General features: G+C 43.5%; 3 protein-coding genes across 5 annotated transcripts; 2 read left to right on the top strand and 1 right to left on the bottom strand.

Annotated features, from left to right (window-relative positions):
* Positions 1–2,766: 2,766 nt before the first annotated feature.
* Positions 2,767–4,838, top strand: MAGOH (mago homolog, exon junction complex subunit). The gene is made up of 5 exons (XM_058842718.1): positions 2,767–2,935; positions 3,059–3,117; positions 3,540–3,650; positions 3,898–3,980; positions 4,570–4,838. Exons 1-5 carry the CDS (start codon positions 2,848–2,850, stop codon positions 4,667–4,669), a joined length of 441 nt encoding a protein of 146 aa, XP_058698701.1. The 5' UTR covers positions 2,767–2,847; the 3' UTR covers positions 4,670–4,838.
* Positions 4,839–4,976: 138 nt separating this feature from the next.
* Positions 4,977–12,556, top strand: CZIB (CXXC motif containing zinc binding protein). 3 transcript variants are annotated; one of them, XM_058842715.1, is made up of 8 exons: positions 4,977–5,837; positions 5,968–6,051; positions 6,142–6,198; positions 6,935–7,016; positions 8,144–8,175; positions 8,607–8,684; positions 11,404–11,469; positions 12,236–12,556. In XM_058842715.1, the coding sequence occupies exons 1-8, from the start codon at positions 5,832–5,834 to the stop codon at positions 12,311–12,313; spliced, it is 483 nt and encodes a 160-aa protein (XP_058698698.1). In that variant the 5' UTR covers positions 4,977–5,831; the 3' UTR covers positions 12,314–12,556. The 3 variants fall into 3 exon arrangements, with proteins under 3 accessions (XP_058698698.1, XP_058698699.1, XP_058698700.1); XM_058842716.1 differs by lacking the exon at positions 11,404–11,469; XM_058842717.1 differs by lacking the exons at positions 8,144–8,175; positions 8,607–8,684; positions 11,404–11,469; positions 12,236–12,556 and adding exons at positions 7,185–7,243; positions 7,437–8,129.
* A 572-nt stretch (positions 12,557–13,128) lies between these two features.
* On the bottom strand, positions 13,129–20,522 carry CPT2 (carnitine palmitoyltransferase 2). Its single transcript, XM_058842714.1, has 5 exons — positions 20,364–20,522; positions 19,469–19,549; positions 19,255–19,361; positions 16,356–17,660; positions 13,129–15,527 (listed from the first exon to the last, which is right to left on the bottom strand). Exons 1-5 carry the CDS (start codon positions 20,483–20,485, stop codon positions 15,196–15,198), a joined length of 1,947 nt encoding a protein of 648 aa, XP_058698697.1. The 5' UTR covers positions 20,486–20,522; the 3' UTR covers positions 13,129–15,195.
* Between the last annotated feature and the right edge of the window lie 629 nt (positions 20,523–21,151).

Genomic DNA, 21,151 nt, shown 5'->3' with positions numbered 1-21,151 from the left:
CCAAGTATACCTGGGTCAGGTCAGATACCTAGGTCAGAAGAGAAAATAATGTAAATTTTGATCTTCTTCAAAACAAACAACAACAGAAAAAAAAACCTAACCCAAACCTATTATAAACCAGTACCAGTACCAAGATTCCATATGCACATTGTTACATTACAATCCTTCTACAATATGTAAAATAATGCTAAAAATGTGTGTTTATAGAGATGTTTTCTTCAGAGGCAGAACAACCACTGTTTACACATGCTTTTAAGCAGAATTAAAAGAACTACAGTGCATGCATTTATGCCTTTCACATATACATACTTAAGCCAATACATTCAAGCATAGCATGTTTGGGATTGTAAATGTGTCAAGATAACCCAAACAACACTGGCAGCAATTCTTCACCAATTGTACCACCATCAAACATGCCATTTATTTTACTTGGACAAAAAACCTAATATACACACAGCAAAAGATCATGTTTATCTCACCTATAGTATTCATTTATCATAAAAATATGTTACAATTAATACAGAGAACTCAAAGGCAAATGACACCTCCAGAAGAAATTAAAATGCAGATTCTTGGGATAACTCCTGTGACAGTTTGCTCTTCCTTACAACAGAATAATTTAAATAAATTTACATTAAGCACTGATATTCCTGAAAAGGCTGATAAACAATTTAGACAATTACAGTGGAGTAGTTCTCTCACAAAAAATCCCTAAACCTCCAAACATGGGGACAAACCAGACAGTACTTTGTACGACCTTTAGACTGAATAACCAAGTTCACAAAATATGCAGGGTAATAATTCTGCCAAAAAATCCTTCAATCTGGTATAAATACAAATGTTACATTTTTTAAGGTTATGTTTTCATTTCTTTGTAGTACCTGCAGATGTTATAAAGCAACAGGCTGGCTATTTCTGTATCAGTAGGAGTCTTCTACTGAAGGGACAACTTTTAGACATTTTATAGAATGGACATTCCTAAAGAATGCAGAAGATAACTGAGAATATTCAAGGACAAGGATGAGAAAAACAATGAATAAGAGTAAATATTGCCTGACTTAGCCTTAGTGTAACTCTAAGGAAAGCAGAGAGCTCCTGCAATGAGATGTGAGGCAGCACCACCTAAATTAAATCACATTCATCAGTGCAAACCCATTTCCACCACCACCGCAGTAAGAACCACCCTCCCCCATTCTGTGCCCTCAATAAAAAACCTCCCGTCCTGTGATGAGCAGGAGAGATACCCTGTTTCTGAATTTTTCTTGCAGAAGGAAATATTTTTCAAAAGGAAAATCTCTGGCTATCTCCTTTCAGCAGTTCCCAAAGTAGAAAAGGGCAGGATTTACCCTCAGGCCACCAGCAGTGAGAGATCTCAACACACTGGTCCCACTGGGCACTAAACTGCTTCAGAAGCCCAAAAAATGTATACTTGTAGCTCATTTTGCTTAAAATAATACACACGCTGTTTTTATATCAGGAAAAGCTTTTGGATTGACTCCTCTGGGACAATCTGCCATGGGCACGGCCATCAGGAAATGCCTGTGGTATTACTGGGAATGGTGGCGATCTGCCTTGGTCCCACTGGGCACTAAACTGCTTCAGAAGCCCAAAAAATGTATACTTGTAGCTCATTTTGCTTAAAATAATAAACACGCTGGTTTTATATCAGGAAAAGCTTTTGGATTGACTCCTCTGGGGCAATCTGCCATGGGCACGGCCATCAGGAAATGCCTGTGGTATTACTGGGAATGGCGATCTGCCTGGTCACCTCCTCTCTGCGAATGGTTAAAAACAAGCACCAACTTCGCCAATGGCCCAGTTGTTAAAGCACCGGGCTGGTAATGCTGAGGTTGTGCGTTCGATCCGTATCGGGACCACCTAACTACAACATAAATCTTGTTCTTCTGCTGGGCCGCTCCCAACTCGGAAGGAACGCAGGACTCCGAAGGGAGTGTGTTGAGTACTGCCAAAAGCACTCTTGCCATCATCAGTGCTCACCACAGAGGACTGGCTACACCCTCTAATTCTTTAGTGGAACCAGTCAGACTGGTCTATTACACAATCAACGCGGAATGCCTGGAAGGCAGCTTATGCAGTGTGAATCGTCGAGTCTGTGGGGCTCTGGCCAACTGTGTGCCGGGAACGATAAAGAATAATGCGAATCGTCTGGGACTCTGCCAACTTAGTGCCAGGCACTGGGGAGTTTCTGAGGCAGGAAACATTGCGGACACAAGAACTTCAGCTTTGAGAGCTCGGGAGGCAGGAGCAGCCAGCCCGGGATCCCGGGATTTCGAGGGACAGGAGTAGCCCGGGAGCTGGGGGGGGGGGGGGGGGGGGGCAGGAGCAGCTCCGGAGTCCTGAGGCAGGAGCAGCCCCGGGATCTAGGGAGGCAGGATCAGCTCTCCGGAATCCTGAGGCAGGAGCAGCCCCGGGATCTAGGGAGGCAGGATCAGCTCTCCGGAATCCTGAGGCAGGAGCAGCCCCGGGATCGAGGGAGGCAGGATCAGCTCTCCGGAGTCCTGAGGCAGGATCAGCTCTCCGGAATCCTGAGGCAGGAGTATCCCGGGAGCTCAGGGGACAGGAGTAGCTCGGGAGCTCAGGAGAAGCTGCGGAGCTTGGGAAGCAGGAGCACCGCCGATGAGTCGCTTGACCCCGCCTTGCGTCTCTTTGATCTCTCGCAAAGATCCTGCCTCGATTCCTCCCCCAATGCTGTAGAATGTCTGTAAGCGCCGATCTCAACCGTGGAGAGCGACGCCTAGCGTCGAATCAGCTTGTTTCCGACGGTTACCCAGTTGCGGCACGCCAAGAGACAAGGGGGAGCCTGTGTGAGGCCATATTTGAATCCTCATGGCTAATGATTTCTATTTACGCTATTATGTGGGACACAAGGGGAAATTTGGACACGAGTTCCTTGAGTTCGAATTCCGGCCCGACGGTGAGAGAGGGACGGGGCCGGGGCCGGGGCTGGGGGAGGTGTGGGGTGCGTTCCCGGCGGGTTGGCTGCCGAGTCTGGGTACGCCCGCATGGGTTAATCATGTCTGCCGTTGTCTTCTCACAGGGAAACTGCGGTACGCTAACAACAGCAACTATAAGAACGATGTCATGATTCGAAAGGAGGTGAAGGCGCAGTGCGGCTGAGGGCGTTTGTGCACGGATTGTAGCAAAATGGACTACAGACAGAATAATCAGGAGTGCATAGTTGGCAAGAAAAAAACTGCAGACAGACCAGCAAAAGCGAGCGTGGACGTAGCAGCAAGGGGGACTGGACTAGGGGGAGCAGCAGCAAACTGCTGGGATTTCGGGCTGGGTTTCATTGCTGGAGCGTTGTGGACAATATTTATACATAATACAATATTTATATACATTATATATTATACGTATATGTAGTATATATATTATTGTGTATACCATATGTATTTTTATATTATATATAATGTTTTATATTTTTATATTGTATTTATATGTTATCTATAGTATATTATGTTATATATTATATATTATAGTAATATTAATATTTATTGCTCTGCTGGAATGTTCAGGCTTACGTGCACAAGAGTGTGATGGAGGAGCTGAAGAGGATAATCGATGATAGTGAAATCACAAAAGAAGATGATGCTTTGTGGCCTCCTCCTGATAGAGTGGGCCGACAGGTAGGGTGCACAGTGTCTCTTCTAATTGCTCTTTAATTTTTTTATATTAGCTCCTTGGAAGCATAACTGAACTTTTTCTTCAAGCCAGTATTGTTTCCAGCTGAAAGGTAAACAAATACTGCTTTAATACCTGAGAAGTGCCTCAATCTCAGTGTAGTTGTAGTGTAGTGCAGTCCATCACAGTACTGAAGTATTTCTCTAACTGGTACCATGAAGCACTGAGTTCCTATAACCTTTTATTTTTCAGGAGCTCGAGATAGTAATTGGTGATGAGCACATCTCTTTTACCACATCAAAAATCGGTTCCCTCATTGATGTAAATCAGTCCAAGTATGTACTCTGCTTTTTATGCTGTACTTGTTTCTGTGTTTATCAATATGTATTAGAATTTCCAGATTACATCTATTTTAAAATTTCAAAGTATGCATCAACTCCTTGGGGCACCAGTGTGTTGCTGCCTTTAGGCTATTTTAAGCAATCTGTCCAGCTTCAGGTCATTTTAAGTAACCCGGCTTACATTCTCAAAGTCGATGAGAGCAGACTTTGCTGTAGGAACCCTGTTACATACAGAGTCTGAGCTGCCTGTTTGTACCAATTCCTGGGGAGATTCAAGATACCTGTATTTCACCTAAGCTGAAAAGATTGACTGTTTGGGGAGGGGGTAAAATCCTAAGTGCTGTTGATAATTGCTTTTGTAATAAAAATGCTTATTTTGTAAAGACTTAAATGTTCATAGTTGGAGTACAGAATATTTAATCAATCAGTGTAGAATAACAAATCTGTTAATGTCTAAGATGACATCTAAAAAGTCCTTATATAGGCTTTGGGTTTTTTAATATATTAATTCTTTAACCTGTTCTCTTAAGAGCATCAGTCTTAATTTTTTTTCCCCCTTTCTTCCTTCTGTTGTGCACTGCAGAGATCCAGAAGGCTTGAGAGTGTTCTATTACCTGGTCCAGGATCTTAAGTGTCTTGTCTTCAGTCTTATTGGACTCCACTTCAAGATTAAGCCAATTTAAATCAGACAAACAGAAGTTTGCATTGCAGTGTTTGTAGTAGTAATGTGAAGATCCTTTTCCAGTTCTTTACAGTTTCTGAAATTGTTTTGTATTTTAATTTTTTTTTGATTGTTGTTGTTACAAACTGTTAATGAACTAATAATAAAGCAGATTTGATTTGTGTTTTTAACCTGTGGTGGGAGACTGACTTTTAACACTTTTATAACAGTGCATTCAGAGTTTCCCATCTTTTGTGCAGTTCAGCAGAGAAGGTAATTTCTTTGGCTCTGCAATTAAACTTCCACTGTTAGGAGCTGCACTTTCTGCTTCCCAGACAATACCAGCAATACCCGCAGTGCACAGCACTAGAACTAGGTTTGAAGCTTGGCTCTGAAAGTGAAACTTCAGCTGGCTAAAAAGGCAAGACTTTGTTACTATTTTGAGCTGCATATTCTGTTGGCCAAATAACAGTATAACAAGCGCACAGCAGCAGAAAAAGGAATGAAGCTTGGCTCTGAAATGCAACTTTTGCCAGGCAAAAGGCAAACTTTTTTTTTGGCAAGGCAAACTTTTGTTACTATCCCGAGCTGGGTATTCTGTTGGCAAGAACGAATTCTGACTCTGCACAGGGTAACTGGTTTTAGCAGTCACGGAGGACCTTTATCCCAGCCTGGGCTTACTTGCTTGCCTCCAGAGTAAACAAGCCACCTGGCAGCCATCCAGGATCTTCACTTATCGTCCTGTTCACTTTCAGAGAAGCTGAAGAGCAACCTACAATGTATTTAGTTCAGTTCTAGACTAGCAGATCTGTTGTGTGGCATTAGCTTAAAGACTTTGAGGGGTCCCTCTCAGGCCCTGAGGGTGAACCCCATGGCAGTGCTGCCAAACTGCGCTTTTGCTTTCTCTTATAACACATCTGTGTTGTCTAAGAAAACGCTGTGATTTAAAAAAAAAACAAAATTTGCCCGTTTTTAATTGATGTGTAAAGTTGAAAACGGCGGTGCCTCCCGCTACCCTTCCCCACAGCCACCGCCCGCCGTTCCGCGTGGAGGGGCAGTGGCGGCCGCCATCTCGGCTGAGGGCAGACGCGGTTTCGCGCCGGCTCGGCCGGGCAGGGCGCGCGGAGCAGCCATCTTGAGCACACGGCTGCGGGAGCAGGGAATTGCACAGACTCCGCGCGGCCATGGGGGTAGGTGAGGGCTTTGGCCGGTGCCCCGCGGGCCATGGGGGTAGAGGGGAGCTTTGGCCGGAGCCCTGCATGAGGGTAGGGGGGAGGCGGGCCGGCCGGGACTGACGGCGCTCCGCTGTTTGCCTTGCAGAGGATCGGGCTGCAGCTCCGCGCCACGCTGGAGAACATCACCCGGCTGAGGGCCGAGGGCCAGGATTTCAGATGGTACCTCAAGGTGCGGGGCCGCGGGACCGGGGCCGGGGCCGGGAGCGGCGCAAATCCCTGATTATTGACAACTTTCAACCCTCCGATTTGTGTTCTCCAGCTGAAATGTGGGAACTGCGGTGAAGTCTCTGAAAAGTGGCAGTACCTGCGGCTGATGGTGCGTGTGCCCCTCGTAACCCACCTCTGAGCAAAAATGAGCACATAAACCTGCCTCTTACATATGCTTCCGCATCAAGAATGTGACAGCTTACCCTCTAGATGAGATCGTTTTTCAGTAGCTATATGCATATAGAAAATTGTCGTGTTCCATATTAAAATAAATATTTGGAGACTGTTATTGACAATGATGACCGTTGGTAACAAAGTATTACATCTGTTTTTAAAAACATCTTTCTGTAAATATTTAAAATGAAATTTTGAGGTGGTATCAAAATCAGGTTATGCTTGTAGCATAGTTCTCTGATGCTGATGGAATCCTTTTGGAGTAGGTTAGGTAAATCACAATGATTTAAGCATGCTAAATCACCATTTGGAAGCTGAAAAAGCAGGATAAAATTTGTTAGGGATACTTGTCTGTTCTTAACAATAATCATCCCTTTTTGTAGCATACAGCTGAATGGTAAGAATGTCTTTTGAAGAATTAGCAGAGCATGCTTATATGGTTAAGACAAAAGTATCTATTATTTCCTATTTAAAATCTAGAACAGAATTACTCTTTGATAATTGCAGCTTGTTGAGTTATTAATCTCTGTAGTTAAAAGGAATAGCTGCCTTGTTGCACTATTTTAAAAAAGCTAAAGATCATTGTAAAAACTACCTCACCTTTGCAGAGGTTTCCAGTGGCTCAGCTGAAGTGGTTAAGAATGTCTTGCATTTCTTGTCTTGTATTTTAGGACAGTGCTCCCCTGAAAGGAGGCCGAGGAAGCGCCACGATGGTGCAGAAGTGCAAGCTGTGCTCCAGGGAGAACTCCATTGGTATGTGCTTGTGCATTGACCAGGCAGCATCCTTTTACAGCTTATCTTTTAGTCCACATTTTTGCTTTGTTTGTAAAGAGCTTTCACCAGGGATTTCTTTGCTTGTACACTGGTGCTTGAGTGTACGGGCACATTCTCACACATTTTCTTTGGGGTTGAAATCACCAGAGCCACAGGAAATGACAGGCACATTCTGGACATGTTCAGGGAGACAGCAAGGCCTCCTGGTGAGTTCAGGCTTCTGCATGAACAAAACTCATCTGTATTGTTACTTTACAAAAGCACGCAGATCTTTTTTGGCATTGGTACGGAAAAATGGTGCAGTGTAAATTTCTCAGAAGGGAGAAAAATTGAATTTTACCTTTTGAAGACCAGCTGCAGGAAATGCTTGCTGATTTTGTTTCTTTTGCTTTGTGTAAGGAAATTGCTGTGAAGGAAGATCCTAGTGCTTGCTTTGTGCTGAATAAAACGGAAGACATAATGCCACTGTCCTGGTTTAGGGCAAATTTGGGAGAAAACCTCTGAATGGTGCCCCTCCCCCAACTGGGTCCCGGAAAGATTTCCTTGCAGAAAAGTGGAAAAAACTGTTCATTTAACAAGCAAAGTATCTACAAGCATAAAAAAAATAATAATATTAACAATAAAACCTCTCGCTGTTGGAAGAGATGGCAAATTCAGAAAGTCCCTGCCGTGGGCTGCAGCTCAGTCTCTTCTCGGTCCCTCCGGCGCTGGAAAGTGCCGAGGCCCCGCTGAGCCACAGCTGGGAGCTCCCAGGGTTTGTCTGGGTTTGCAGTCCAGAGCAGGCTTGAAATGATCCAAGGGAAAAGAAAAACAGGGAATTTCTCTGTCTCAGCTAGCTAAAAACTGAAAGCAAAGGAGCGCTGTCCGTTGTCTGAGCACGCTGCAGACAGCACAGGCCAGAGCAGCATGCGTGCCAGCAAACACTGTTTCTCAAAATAAACTGCGTGTTTGTTTTTTCCCTCCCCTTGCGCTCGCCTTGCGCTCCCTTAAAGGTACAGAACTTAATATCCAGCATAAACAGAATGGACAGTTGGGGATGCAAGCATCACAGAGGTCAGCCCAGGACAGCCACTCACTTGTATACTTTTTGTTTTGTTTTGTTTTAGATATTTTAAGTCAGACAATCAAGCCTTACAATGTAAGTTTGTTTCCTCTTCTATGTAATGAGTGAAAGATAAACAAGCATTAACAGTATTTGGATTTTTTGCTTTATCATCCTCCTTCAAGAACACAAAAAGCTGGTATTGTCCCTGGACAGAAATTGTCTGCTAGACTCCTGCACAGTCTCAAGTGTAGAATAATCTGATACATTTCAAAGGCCAACACAGAACTGTATCACCCAAATTAGATGTGATTATATAATGCCCCTCTAGGTTTCCTGTTTAAGCCTTCCTCATGGCAGATTAAGAAATTCTAGTTAGTGACCACCTGTGAAATGAGCCCTAGGATTTTGCTGTCACCTGGGGCATCAGAGATGACAATGCTGTCTTTAAAGCAGTCCATTCCTAGACTAATGCTTGTCACTATCTCTATTAGACAGAAACTAATGGTTTTCTGACTCAATTACAGGCTGAAGACAGCGAGAAATTCAAAACAATTGTGGAGTTTGAATGCCGAGGTCTGGAACCAGTTGACTTTCAACCACAGGTGAGTTCTTATTTGTGATTTGTTTCTGTTTTTAAAAGCACTTCTTTAAAATACACATTATTTGAAATGCTTCTGGAACATCTTAGAACTTCCCAGATTCCCATCCTTCCATAGTCCTTGTTTTACTTAATTTGACTCAAGAAAAAAAAAAACAAAACAAAAACTTGCAAACAGCTAACCCAAACAACTGGTATTCTCTGCCAGTAAAATCTAGAACTTACCACACCTTGGAGTTGTACTCAAACTGCCTCACAGGTGACTCACTGTTAATCTGAATCATCTGAGAGATCTTCACTGCTTGGGTTATTGCAAAAGAGAGTCTTTGCCAAAGGGAAAGTGCAGCATTAGACGAAGCTCCGCTTGCTCCTTGGTGCATTGTGGAGCTCATCAGGCTCAGGTTATGAATACACTTCAGTGTGTGTCCTCTAAAAAACAAACATTTTCTGTGGGGTTAACATCACCAGAGCCATCAGAAATGGAACGCTGGCATTTTTCCATTTGTTGCTTGAGTAGACAAAGCCTGAAGATTTCTGGCAGTTACAGGCTGGTGCAAAGCTGTGCACCTCAAGGTTCAGTGTTAAAGGATTTTCCCCGGCCAGTCTGCAGTGACTCATCTCTTATGCATGGTCATGCTCTATGGCACTTAACTCCCTGCTATATTTAACCTATTATTCCAGTCGGATTAGGTGTAAATAGACTGATAAATATAAACCTGTTTTATCCTTCTCTCAGTCTAGGATTCTGTGCTAAGAAATAGCCCAGAAAAAGCCAGTCCTACAACGAATTTGATATAAATAGAATCCCCACTGCAGCGTGCCATGGGGTATCTTCATTTAAGGTGAAGTCCATCTTTTTGATGAATGGTTATTCCTTTATTCCAGAACAATTACTAGTTTATTCCTGCTTGAAAGCTTTGCAGCCAGACTTAGGAACTTACACTTCAAGAAAAATCTATGGGAAGACTACAAAATGTAGAAGATACTTACAGCTCTGCATCCTAGCTGTCAGGTTTTTCTACAGAACAAAGACTTCACAGCTGTAACTAAAGTTTTAATATTCTGAGTTTGGTGCACTTGACTGGAGAGTACTTGGATCCTTGAAGAGGTGAATTTTTGGATGCCTAAATCAGTAAATGAGAGTTTTCTGATGCTCAAATGACTTCTGCAGTTCTGAGTATTTTTTTCAACTGCTTTATATTTGGCATGATCCAAGCCAGCCTGGCTTCTGCACAACCCTAGATACCATTTTTGATTAGCACTAAACCTGGCATGTGGCCACACAGTCACTGTATTTTCTCTGTATTTTTTGGTACAAAAACCAACCAACCAACACCTGAAGTCAAGTCAAAGTGGCTTAATGCTTTCATGTCTTTTTAAAATTATAGTAGTTACCAAAAAACAAAACAAAACCCCAACCACCACAAAACAATTGAGTGTTAGAGAGGATAAAGTAACCTTTGTTTCTCTGATGTAAACCCTCATTCTACACCTGGTGCAGAAGTTTGCAGTTGCAGTCACATGGCTGGTGAATGGCTACAGGTGGCAAAAGCAGGGCTTCTTTCGTTTTTCTGGTGTTTGTTCTATACTCAGCTCAGTTTTGACCCATGATGCTGATCTTCCTCTCCACCCCAGCAGTTCCCTTGGCTTCTGACATTTATGGAAAGGCCACTGTGCCCTGCAGATGCCTCTCCTGTTGTTAGATTTGTTAGATCTGCCACAGTCTGGTTTATTAAACTCACAAGTGCTTAACCTTTCAAACCTCAAATATTTCAAAGTCATGTGGCTTACTTTGCATATTCTTACAGCTAAATGTCTGACTGGCACTAGTGGGGATTTTCTTTGTCCAAAGTGCATGTGTAGATCCCTTGCAGAAAACCAGGAAGAAGCTACCTTTTATTTTTATCCACTTGTTAATAAAATTTTGTAGTTAGAAATGGCAATGTAAGAAACCTTCCTGCATGCTACAGAAGAGGCTGGGATTTTTAAATGTGCTTTTAGAACTAGTAAATCTTATGTACAGCTTGGTAACTGTGAACTCAAAAATGAGAGAGCTCTTCCTATAGAAGATAAACCAGAGCACCTTCCTAGAGCTGTCCTTTCTTCACTCTTTAAAAACAGCAGCAGTGATGACAGTGAAGAACTGTCCCCTGTGAAATGCTTGTTCAGGATACTAATCTGTTCACTCAGCCAGCTGATCCTCCTTACACATAAAGCTTGCTTGTCACTTGTGTACCTAAATCCAATACAAGCTGTTCCTTCTCTAGAGTGTCTTGGATTCTGACAATATTCAAGCTAGAGCTCCTAACTTTTTTCCACATTTTCTATTACTTGCAGTGTATTATGAAGCTATTATGCCTGTGTGGACTCTGAACACAAAGCTATTGCTAGTAATTGGATGCTTCTACATAAACTTAGAAACTAAGGTTTAACATTATTTAGAATAGTTGGAAATACTTTTTTTTTTTTTTTCTGGGAGAAATAGAACAGTATTCCCTCATTTTATTCTGGTTGCTTGGATTGAGTTTTCCCAATGCACAGGCAGAATCACAACCTTATACTGGCCTTAACTAGGAAAGAGCTTACCCATTCTTTCTACCTAATTTAAAAGAAATACAATACATTTTTATGCTGGGTTATTTTGTTTAAATATTTCAATGATTGTATTTATTATTTTGTCATTACAACATAATTTAAAAAACTTTCTGCAAATGTGTTTGCAGGCAGGATTTGCTGCTGAAGGTGCAGAATCTGGCACACCTTTCAATGACATAAACTTGTTAGAAAAGGTATGTTGTCTTAGTTTCTTCAGCAAAACTACTTATCTAGCTTGCTTTCCCCACATCACTAGTCCAAAATATACACCCTAGACTGGTTTTGCCTGTAGCCACAGGAAGGCCAAGCTGGAGAGAGGAACTGAACCAATATGAACAACCAGCATTACTAACAGTGTTGTTTTAGAAGTATGGATTTGTTAACTTACCAGCTGACAAAGAATTAAGTCACACAGGAATTCCAGAGAACAAGAACCTGGAGTAATAACCTGGGGTTATTAAAGTGGCAAGTTGATTTTTCTAGGAAGATCCCTGCCCATTGTCCTGTGCACAGAGAGGTTAAAAAGATGGACACGGTTCTTCAAAGCTCAGGATAATGACACCAGCGTTGCAAAATCTTCCTTGGCTGTGAGCAGGAATCTCAAGGTCAAATCTGTTCCCTGGTATCCTACTTGGCAGGGATCTGCTTGTCTGCTTACCCACCTGACTGGGGTATTGTAAACGATAGATAATCCTTTCACCTGCCATGGCTGCTGCTTGTCCACTACAGGCTGGGGACTACATAAGAAAATAAACCCCAGCTATATGTGTATATATAAACACTGAGACTGAAGCTCATTTAATTTCAGGTTGGTGCTCTTGCTACTCTCACTTGTTAAAATTTAACTTTTTACACGTATCTAAGACTCAAACTTTGAGTAATGTTCTATTCCAGTTTGAATTCCAGTCTGTGTGCATTCTGTCCCCTGTGACTAACACTGGGAAATCTTATTTCCTACAGGATTGGAATGACTATGATGAAAAAACAAAGGAATCTGTTGGAATCTATGAAGTTACCCATAAATTTGTAAAATGCTGAAGTTCTTACCCCTAACAAATTATGACATGGTTATTGATGGAGGAGCTATAAACGTCAGATACGCAGCTTCCTTGGAGTTACTTTATGACATGGCTGCACTTCAGAAATGGAAACCTAAGTTCACAGAATCATTAAGGTTGGAAGAGATCTCCAAGATCGAGTTCAACCTTTGACCAACATCACTGAGTTGTACTTTCTGTCCCCAGCATGCCCTAATAAAATATTTCCCATGGAGCACTTGGAGATGGCCTCAGTACAAACTGAAAATAGTACATATTGACTGAACTGTGCCATGTTCTTAATGCTGTGGGATTTTGGAATTAGGAGGTTGTGGTGGACTGTAGCTTGGCTAATGGATACAGTAACTACTTACACAATTTACAGCCTTACAGGTTTTAATAGTTGGTCACCAGGAAGTAGCCACATTTGATTCTCTAACATAAGCAAATAAAGTCTTCCCACTCAACTGCTCCTATGATGAGGAAATGGCTACAAGCATTAGTAAAGGCACTGTGTTAATTGTTCAAGGGAACAGCTACACCTTTAAGCAGCTTTCTGCCACTTCAGGTAAAGACTGAGGTGAGTTTCTTGAGAACACTTCTAAGCTTGACTGCTGCTGACATTTACAGTTAGAATCCTCTGAAAAGCAAGTTATCTTTCCAAGTATGTCATTAAGTAAATCTCATTTTTAGCTGAAGACAAACTTCGTACTCCTTAGTGAGTACACTCGCAATCTGGTCAGCTGTTGTCATGCTTCAAAACAAAACGAAACAAAAAAACCCACCAAACCAACCCAAAAAGAAAAAAAAAAAAAAACCCAGCCAATCTTGAGTGAATTTTATTCAGACTTTTGGTCTGATTATTGTTTCCTGATACGTCAATTCCTGCATCTTCCCAAAGTATCACCTTTTTTTGTTTAAATGAACAAAAACAATCATGCTAAGTTTTAAAGTCAGTTTTGAAGCACTGCTTTTCAGCTGAAGACTAGAACAGCACATTACAGGAGCAAAGCCTTCAGGCTTGCATATGAGAACCGTGCCTCTCCCCTGCTAGCACTTTTATTTCATGCTTCCAGGACAGGGTATTGCTTACTCTTACTGTGCTAAATTAAAAAGACCCTGGGAGAACCTGGAAGCTGAGATACCCAAAGGAAGAGCAAAGACAAGTAGTTTCTGAGCCTCTGAACCTGATCTGTCATGTCCAACCAATGTGCTCAGACTTTCCTGTTCTGCTGACACATTTGATTGTTCGGGCCAGTGGGGCATGAGCTGCATTAGTTTCTCTGTAGAGATCACAGAAGCCAGCACCACTGTGCAATTCAGCTCCACAGAAAGACTCGGCCTCCCAGAAGAAAAAGAGTGGAAATCAAGAGGGTAAAAGGCAGGAATTCGAGGTCTGCATACCAGGGCAGAGTGCAAAATGCTTACAGCAGTTTTCTTTCCAACCTTGTAAGAAACGAGTTATTGATAAAGGGTCTACCCCATGCTGTATGATTCAGTGTTGGGGGTTGGGGTGTCCTTCCTTTAGTTCCTTCTCACCTATGGAATTTTTTGCCCATTAGTTGCAGGGAAAACTGATGGCTGGTGCTTGTTGGATGCTTGAGAAGCAGAGTTTGGCTGGGCCCAGGGGGGAAGGGGGGCAGGGGATGGGGAGGGCAGGGGCAGCTGGGGGCTGGCTGATTTCTTGGGCTGGAGGGTGAGACACTGTCTTGGAGCTGTTGTGGCTTGGAGAAGGGAATTCGCCATCACCGAGACGGAGCTGCTGCTGCTGCTTCTTCCTTCTTCCTCTGTGTGCCTCACACCCCTGTCCTGCTGGGCAGTACCAGTGCCAGGCACCACCACAGAGCTGCTGATCCAGCTCATCCCCCGGGCCGGGCTCTCAGCTCATCCCCGCTGTTCCAGCTGAGTGTTCCTCAGAGCCTGCAGGAGCACCGGGACTGACAGCCCGAGGGGGTTTGTGAGGCAAAGCCTCTCCTCCATCCCTTCCCATCTCGGCTGAGAAGGCTGTCACGGGCTCCCTGGTTCTGTTTTGTTGTTAATGCTGTAGTTGTTGTTGTTGTTACACACTAGTAAAGAACTGTTATTCCTATCCCCAGATCTCTGCCTGAGAGCCCCTTGATTTCAAAATTACAGTAATTGGGAGAGAGTCTACATTTTCATTCCGAGGGGGGCTCCTGCCCTCCTCAGCAGATGCCTGTCTTCTAAATCAAGATATTTAGATATGGCAATAGAAGAACTTTGTGGTTATTAATAGACAGCTTTATTAAAATACAGTCTTTCACAGTCAGTTTAACAACCCAGATAGTGACTGTAGGTTACTTGAAGACTCTCACTTAATTTTTTGTCTCTAAAACCTCTTGAGGCACAATCAGTTCTGATATGAGGCACAATCAGTTCTGATATAAATTCAAGTTTAAAGAGGTAAGTATGACAAGTTAGTAAGCAAGCTTACTGCAAGAGTGCAAATGGAACCACTCTTCCATGTTTAAAATTATTGCATATTTTTTTTTAAAACCAAACAGCTCAAGAGTGGTATCACAGTACTGTAGTCTGTCTGAACACTCACAGAGCACAGGTGTTCCAGGTTCATTAACTCCATAAAAATGCTTATTTTTGATCATGTGTTTTAAGAACACATGGATCTATTAGTTAATTTGACATAGTTAATGTCTGTATTTCCTGAAATGCATTCAAGGTCTGTAATTTATTTATTTAAAATAGATAGAAATTTCCTAGTGAATCCAACAGTATTCAAGTTCAATGATGATACATGAAGACAATTAAGCTGGGCAGTCTCAGCAATGGTGAACACTGATTAGTATGTCACTTAGACATAATCTGCATTTTGTCCTGCAACTGTAAAGTGTTCCAATGTCTTTATGTCTAACTACCAATTTTCTTGCCCTTTAAAACATTAAAGATATCTTCTAGCGACTTGTGTATACACTGGAGGAATTCCTTACCATTCCTAGCCGGGTAGGAGGAAACATTACAACCTATCCAGTCATCTTGTACCTGATAGCCTACTCCAAAGCCATCAGACACCACAGGGCCAAACCCTCCTAACTGCACAGCTGGGCTCACCAAAGTGCTGGTGGAAATGATGTTGTGATTAATGCGAGCGTAGGCTTGATCTTGATAGAAATCCGGCAGTGCCAGCCCCTTGGATAAGGCCAAATAGCGCAGGCTGAAGAGATGCCGGTCAAAGCCCTGGCCTGTGAAAGAAAATAACAAGTATGAGAGAGGTGCCTGACTTTTGTGGGAAGTAAACTCACCTCAGCCACAAAAGAGGAGGTCTGTAGAACTGGAGTTTATTTTTGCTCTGGTAGGAAATATTCTTCAGACTTTTCATGCCCATATCCTAGGAAAATGGGGCCTGCTTGTTTTATTGCAAGCCTCAACAGGATCAGGAGAGTACAAAAGTGCAGTGTTAACAGACAATTTTAATAATAAATCACATTCTTGGATTAACTATTTATCTGAACATAGACAAGTTATTCAATGCAGAAAAAACTTTTCCAAAAATTTAGGACTCTGAAGAGGAAGAGCATCTTGCACCAACAAAAGGAGGCAAATTTTAGACTGTGGGATAATATTCAACAGTCAGTTTTGCTGCTGTCAATTTTAATGCTTCTCAGAAGGGTAGTTCAAAAGTTCATTTAGAAAAATACCAGGAGTAGCATGGCCAAAAAATGAGTTTTATTTGAAGTTGCTAAAGCCTTTATCCCCTGCAGAGATAAGCCAAAGTTCTTGTTCAACGTGCACTAAGTATTTATGAACTCTTCAAAAAGTCCAAATGCTCTAAGGACAAAAACTGAAGCATAAAAAATTCCCAACAAGAAAAGTGCTGTGGGAAGCACAGAGCCACTCTTCTCCATCAAGAAATGAGGAAATGCACTTTAAGCTGCAGCCTTCTGCTACTATTTTTGTCAAGTTTACATTTGATCTCCATCAACATTAAATTATTTAGTTACAATTATTTACAGCAACCTTAATGGACATTTTAGTGCAAAAGGAGGAGTGTTTGATGTATTCCTACTTACCCATAGCAGCCTCTTTCGTCAAACGGCCGTGGTACTTGGAGCACTCCACTATCAAATTCTGCAGTTCTTCTGTGCTGTGTTTGGAGAGTTCCTTGACAAAGGCTTCAGAGCATCTCTTTGTGTGGACAGAGGCAGGACGTATGGTTTCTGTACGGCCGTGCTTGAAAGCCGCAGTGCTGCAAGACTCGTACGTAGCGACGGTCTGGTCGTACTGGCGAAGGAAAGCCATCTGGAAGGCCAGCTGAGCCACAGCATCAGGGCTCACCTTCTTCTGCTTTAGAAGTTCCTTGCCCCCTTCTTGGAACTGAATCATGTTAAGAGACAGTGATTCTACAGTGGCATCAAACTTCTGCTTGGCTTTGGTGATCCCTGCTTTTAAGGCATCGTTCAGCTTAAAGTCAAGTTTCTGCACTGCTGTGGAAGAGTCAACTGAAGCAGGCTGGGACTGGGGGCTGATGGCTGGTGTCTTGGTGCTGTCTTTAAAAACCTCGTTCTGGAACCTGAGCACAGCCACACCATCTCCCCAGGAATGTTCAAAATTAATTCCTGCAGTGCCATCCTTAGTTATGATAAGATTAAAGGATTTGTCATACCAGCGGTTTGCAGCATCTCCATGCAACATAGTGTGGGACAAGTTCACAAAATCTTTAATGGCAAAATCATCTAAACTTAAACAAAACATGGCAGAGTCTACTTTTTGAAGAGCTTCTTCATTGCCATTCTCCAGTAGATTCTTCCTCAGCAATGCCCATGTATCTCGGTTTTCACTGGTGAGGTAGCCAAGAGGGAAGGCTGGGGCTGGACTGTTGTCACTGAGGATGTATTTCAAGTGTGCTTGTATTTCTGAGGGTTTCAGCATGTTTCCATCTCTATCAATAACATCAAAAACATAAAAATTTCCATTTCTCAACACTAGTAAATGTTTTGCCTTTTCATCTGTATAAAGCTCATCTTTGTTGAGCTTAGGAATCCGTGTAGAATTGAAAAGCCTGAAGTACTGAGACATATCTAGGGGGTAAGCATTGACCATATAGGCACCAAACCAAGAAACTGAAGAAGGCACAAATCGGATAATTTTTTTAAAGATCTCAGTGTCACTTTTTTCTGGATTGAGGTGAAAAACCTCTGGTTCAAGGTAACCAGCCCTGAAGGTCTTCATAAAACGTATGGCAGAAACAGTCATGTTTGTAGCTCGTATGAGCTGATCGTTGTATTCCGATTTTGGATCAGGATTAAAAGACATAAATGCATTAAAATTCAAAACAACAGGCTCACGTGCTTTTAGGTACATGTCAAACCAGGGACCTGAAAATTGAGAGATGAGAAAGAGGTCAGAACATAAAAGCAGCTTACTGAGTCAGACCAGAGGGTCACGTAGTCCAACAGTGATCATGAATAAACACAGGCTAAATTGCCTTTAAACAAGACAAACATATGCAATAATTCACCCAAGGCTTCTCCAAAACCTCATTATGAAGAAGGATACTGTTGTCTAATCATAAAAACACTGAGTTTAGAATAACCTGTGTCAAGGGTGTTCATGTCATTAGCAACAAGGGCCAACTCCCTGTTTTCTGTATGGCTCAGTGATAAACCTTAACTCCCAGGACATACAGTGCAAATCCCCAGCTCTATGTTTTGGTCACGCTTCACATTTGGAGTGTTTCATGCCTTTACCTACTCTTAAACTATTAATTTCTGAAACTTTCTGTCACTGAGTGCATCTTGCATGAGGTTGAACCTTCTACCTAGACTGTAGGAAGAGCAATAGGTAGTTCCAGGGGCTAAGTTACAACTTCAATTACAGGTTCTCACAGGTAAGTAAATAACGCTCATCTACAGTTTTAAAACCACATGTGTCATCAACACATAGCCTTTTAACCTCAGACTTGAAAGTTCAGGGTGGAGACAACTCTACATACTTTCAGAAACCAATTTCAAGTGGAACAGGTCTTTTATGAGGCATAAAGAAGAAAAATAACTGAACAAAAAGCAATACAGACACCCCACAATTCACAGACAAAAAAGCAGCATACTCTGGTTAGCACTGATGAACAACATCGAGCCACCACTTAAAATCCAAGACATTGTTCAAAGTGAATGGAAAGTAAAATACAACAAATCAAAGAGCAGTTCTTGTGAAATAATCTGGTATTCTCTACAGACTGAGTGGCAGCTAACACCTGAACAGGCAGTCTGAACAGACAGCAAGGACAGAAGTGCATTCCCATAGGCAACATGGAAACTTCTACTTCCATAGGTATTTGACTATTTCCGTCTCTGCTGCTATCTAATACTTTTCATGAGTAGACACTTGAACATGGAAGCAATAATAAAGCAGAATAACCAAAAGTCTATATACATGCACTCCCTCTCCTGATTTGTTTCTATTTATTCTCATTTTCCTATTTCTGTCACTCCTTTTCTTTGGCTTTTTGAAAGAATATAGTTTTGTAGTTTTAAGGGCTTTTAAATCCCAAGTACTGACCACTTCTGCCTCCAAAATTTAGTTATAGTCTGTGACCCCTCCCCTTCCTCAAAGTTTAGTTTTCTTGCTAAATAACATGGAATTATTTGGAAATTGTTGCTTCAGTTTCCTTAAGCGAAGTGCTAGGTAAGTTCCTCTTTAACCTAAACCCTATAAACTCATGAAAAAATACCATTGTTCCAGTATCTATCTACCTAGAATTCTGGTAGAATAGATGAAGTTAGATAATGAGCATTCTTCTTTCTACCATCCTCTGAAATTGCTCGAATACAGCCACAGACAGTGTTCACAACAGGTTATTCCAAGTTTCTTGGCTACTTAAAGCTTCAACCTATTATATTTATGGCATTAGGAGCAGTTATGAAGTATGATGATCTACAGACTTGTCCTGCACCCAGCAGGCCAACATACCTGTGATGTAACTTGTATGCTTGTTCTGATTGTCTTGAGCAATCAGTTGCTCATGCAATTCTCTTCCAATCCCCTTTTCAAAGGCATGAGCAAGTTCCTCAGTTTTCCTACAACAATCAAGGAAAGAGTCAAAATGCTGTCACAAGTCACATTTTTTATGTTAACACTTGGCTTTGAAGCAGAACATGACACTGCAATGTGTGTTTGTCCATACCTGAACTGGTCATCATTTAAAAGCGGTTTCTGGGCATTCAGGTATCTTGAAATTGTATCTTCCAGCTTGGGAACAGGCAGTCTGAAGGAAGTGGAACACAGAGAGGTGCACTTGATGAGCAAGGCTATGAATAAAGCAAGTGTTTCTTACACAGTCATCTCTCTTCGCCTCCTTTCTTCCATATCCTTCCTTATACAATTATATATACTACACAGACAGATATATACACACACTATACAGTATATACTATACCATTATATATAAATTTGGGTAATACCTATGCACATTATCCAATTGCCTCATGAGTTTCTTGTGGAATAAGAGAAGCAAGGAACTAGATGGATACCAGTCAGCACACCATGATTTGGGTTGCTGGAACCAAATCCCCAGCACAGTTCTTGGGCAATAAGGCAGAAAACCAAACTGACTGTCTTTTTACAAAGGTACTGCAGTGAAGGGAGCTAATCCTTTACAGGAAATAGTGTGACAGGAACCGCTGCTAGGAGAGGCAGCTCCGTTGGAGGGTTCGTTCGGCTGCCAGCGCTGTTCGAGCCCACCCCTCACAGCTGGGTGCTGGACATCTCTTTCTGACAAATTTCCTATTCGGAATCTTTGTCAACTTCCTCGGAGCCCGAGTTTTGTTTCCTATAGCACAATCCCGTTACACTCAGGGGGTAACTTTGGGCGCTAAGGGGATGTTTCAGCAGCAGGTTTGTGACGGGTTTCACTGACACCTGGAAAGCCGAACCCGCTCCTCCGCACACATCGAGCCGCGCACCCAGCGAGCCGCGGTGCCCAGGGCGGACGTTCCCTCTGCCCTCACAGCGGACACCCCGGGCCGCCGCCGCCGCCGTCCGGTGCCCGCGTCCCCCCGGAGCGGCGCGCCCCGGCGTACCTGGGCAGGCTCTTCTGGTAGTGCATGGTGGGCACGATGCTGCGGTGCAGGAACTCGGCGGCGCCCGCGCTGCTGTAGCCGCGCCGCCCCGGGACCGCCCTCACCAGCTGCCGCGCCGCCATGATGCGCGTCAAGCACGCGCCGGGCTCCGCCCCCCACCCCGGGCCCGCCCCCTGACCCCGGGCCCGCCCCCCTGGCCGCGTCCCGCCCCCGTTCCGGCTCCGCCCCCACCCCGACTCCGCCCCCAGCGCCCGGCTCCGCCCCCCCGCTCCGGCTCCGCCCCCCCGCTCCGGCTCCGCCCCCCGCTCCGGCTCCGCCCCCCCCGCTCCGGCTCCGCCCCCCGCGCTCCGGCTCCGCCCCCAGCGCCCGGCTCCGCCCCCCCGCTCCGGCTCCGCCCCCAGCACCCGGCTCCGCCCCCACCCCGGCTCCGCCCCGTCCGGCTCCACCCCCAGCACTCGGCTCCGCCCCCAGCGCACGGCTCCGCCCTCCGCTCTCCCCGGGCCCCGCCCCCGCTGTCCCGGGGTTCCCGACCTCCGCCGCTCTCGGGCCCCAGGAACGAACGGCAAAAGCGGAGCGTTTTTCTGTTATTCCATTCCAAATGTCAGCTGGACACGTGCTGTTAAGGTAGCAAAGTTTCCAGGGTGATGAGGCGGTTCAGAATCTCTCCTCTAACATACACACTATTAAAACGTTCAGATTCATTAATAAAATTTTCTGCAATCCTCTTGTTTTTCTACAGTCCTTTTCTTTTTGTTTTATGCTCAACATACACACTCCACGTATTTTTT

This window comes from Poecile atricapillus, chromosome 7, assembly GCF_030490865.1.
Source record: "Poecile atricapillus isolate bPoeAtr1 chromosome 7, bPoeAtr1.hap1, whole genome shotgun sequence".
NCBI lineage: Eukaryota > Metazoa > Chordata > Aves > Passeriformes > Paridae > Poecile > Poecile atricapillus.
Note: the sequence above shows the minus strand (reverse complement) of the source record. Positions and strands in the feature narration are given on the sequence as shown.

Bases quoted from the DNA above. Each gene is read 5' to 3' on its own strand.
- MAGOH (XM_058842718.1), top strand. From the start codon at position 2,848: ATGGCTAATGATTTCTATTTACGCTATTATGTGGGACACAAGGGGAAA. The intron at 3,118-3,539 runs GTGAAGGCGCAG...TGGAATGTTCAG, and splicing joins ATGTCATGATTCGAAAGGAG to GCTTACGTGCACAAGAGTGT. The intron at 3,981-4,569 runs GTATGTACTCTG...TGTGCACTGCAG, and splicing joins ATTGATGTAAATCAGTCCAA to AGATCCAGAAGGCTTGAGAG.
- CPT2 (XM_058842714.1), bottom strand. From the start codon at position 20,485: ATGGCGGCGCGGCAGCTGGTGAGGGCGGTCCCGGGGCGGCGCGGCTAC. The intron at 19,362-19,468 runs GTATGGACAAAC...TGATTGTTGTAG, and splicing joins TTAAATGATGACCAGTTCAG to GAAAACTGAGGAACTTGCTC. The intron at 17,661-19,254 runs GTATGTTGGCCT...CTCAATTTTCAG, and splicing joins GCATACAAGTTACATCACAG to GTCCCTGGTTTGACATGTAC.
- CZIB (XM_058842715.1), top strand. The intron at 7,017-8,143 runs GTATGTGCTTGT...GTTTTGTTTTAG, and splicing joins CTCCAGGGAGAACTCCATTG to ATATTTTAAGTCAGACAATC. The intron at 8,176-8,606 runs GTAAGTTTGTTT...ACTCAATTACAG, and splicing joins AGACAATCAAGCCTTACAAT to GCTGAAGACAGCGAGAAATT.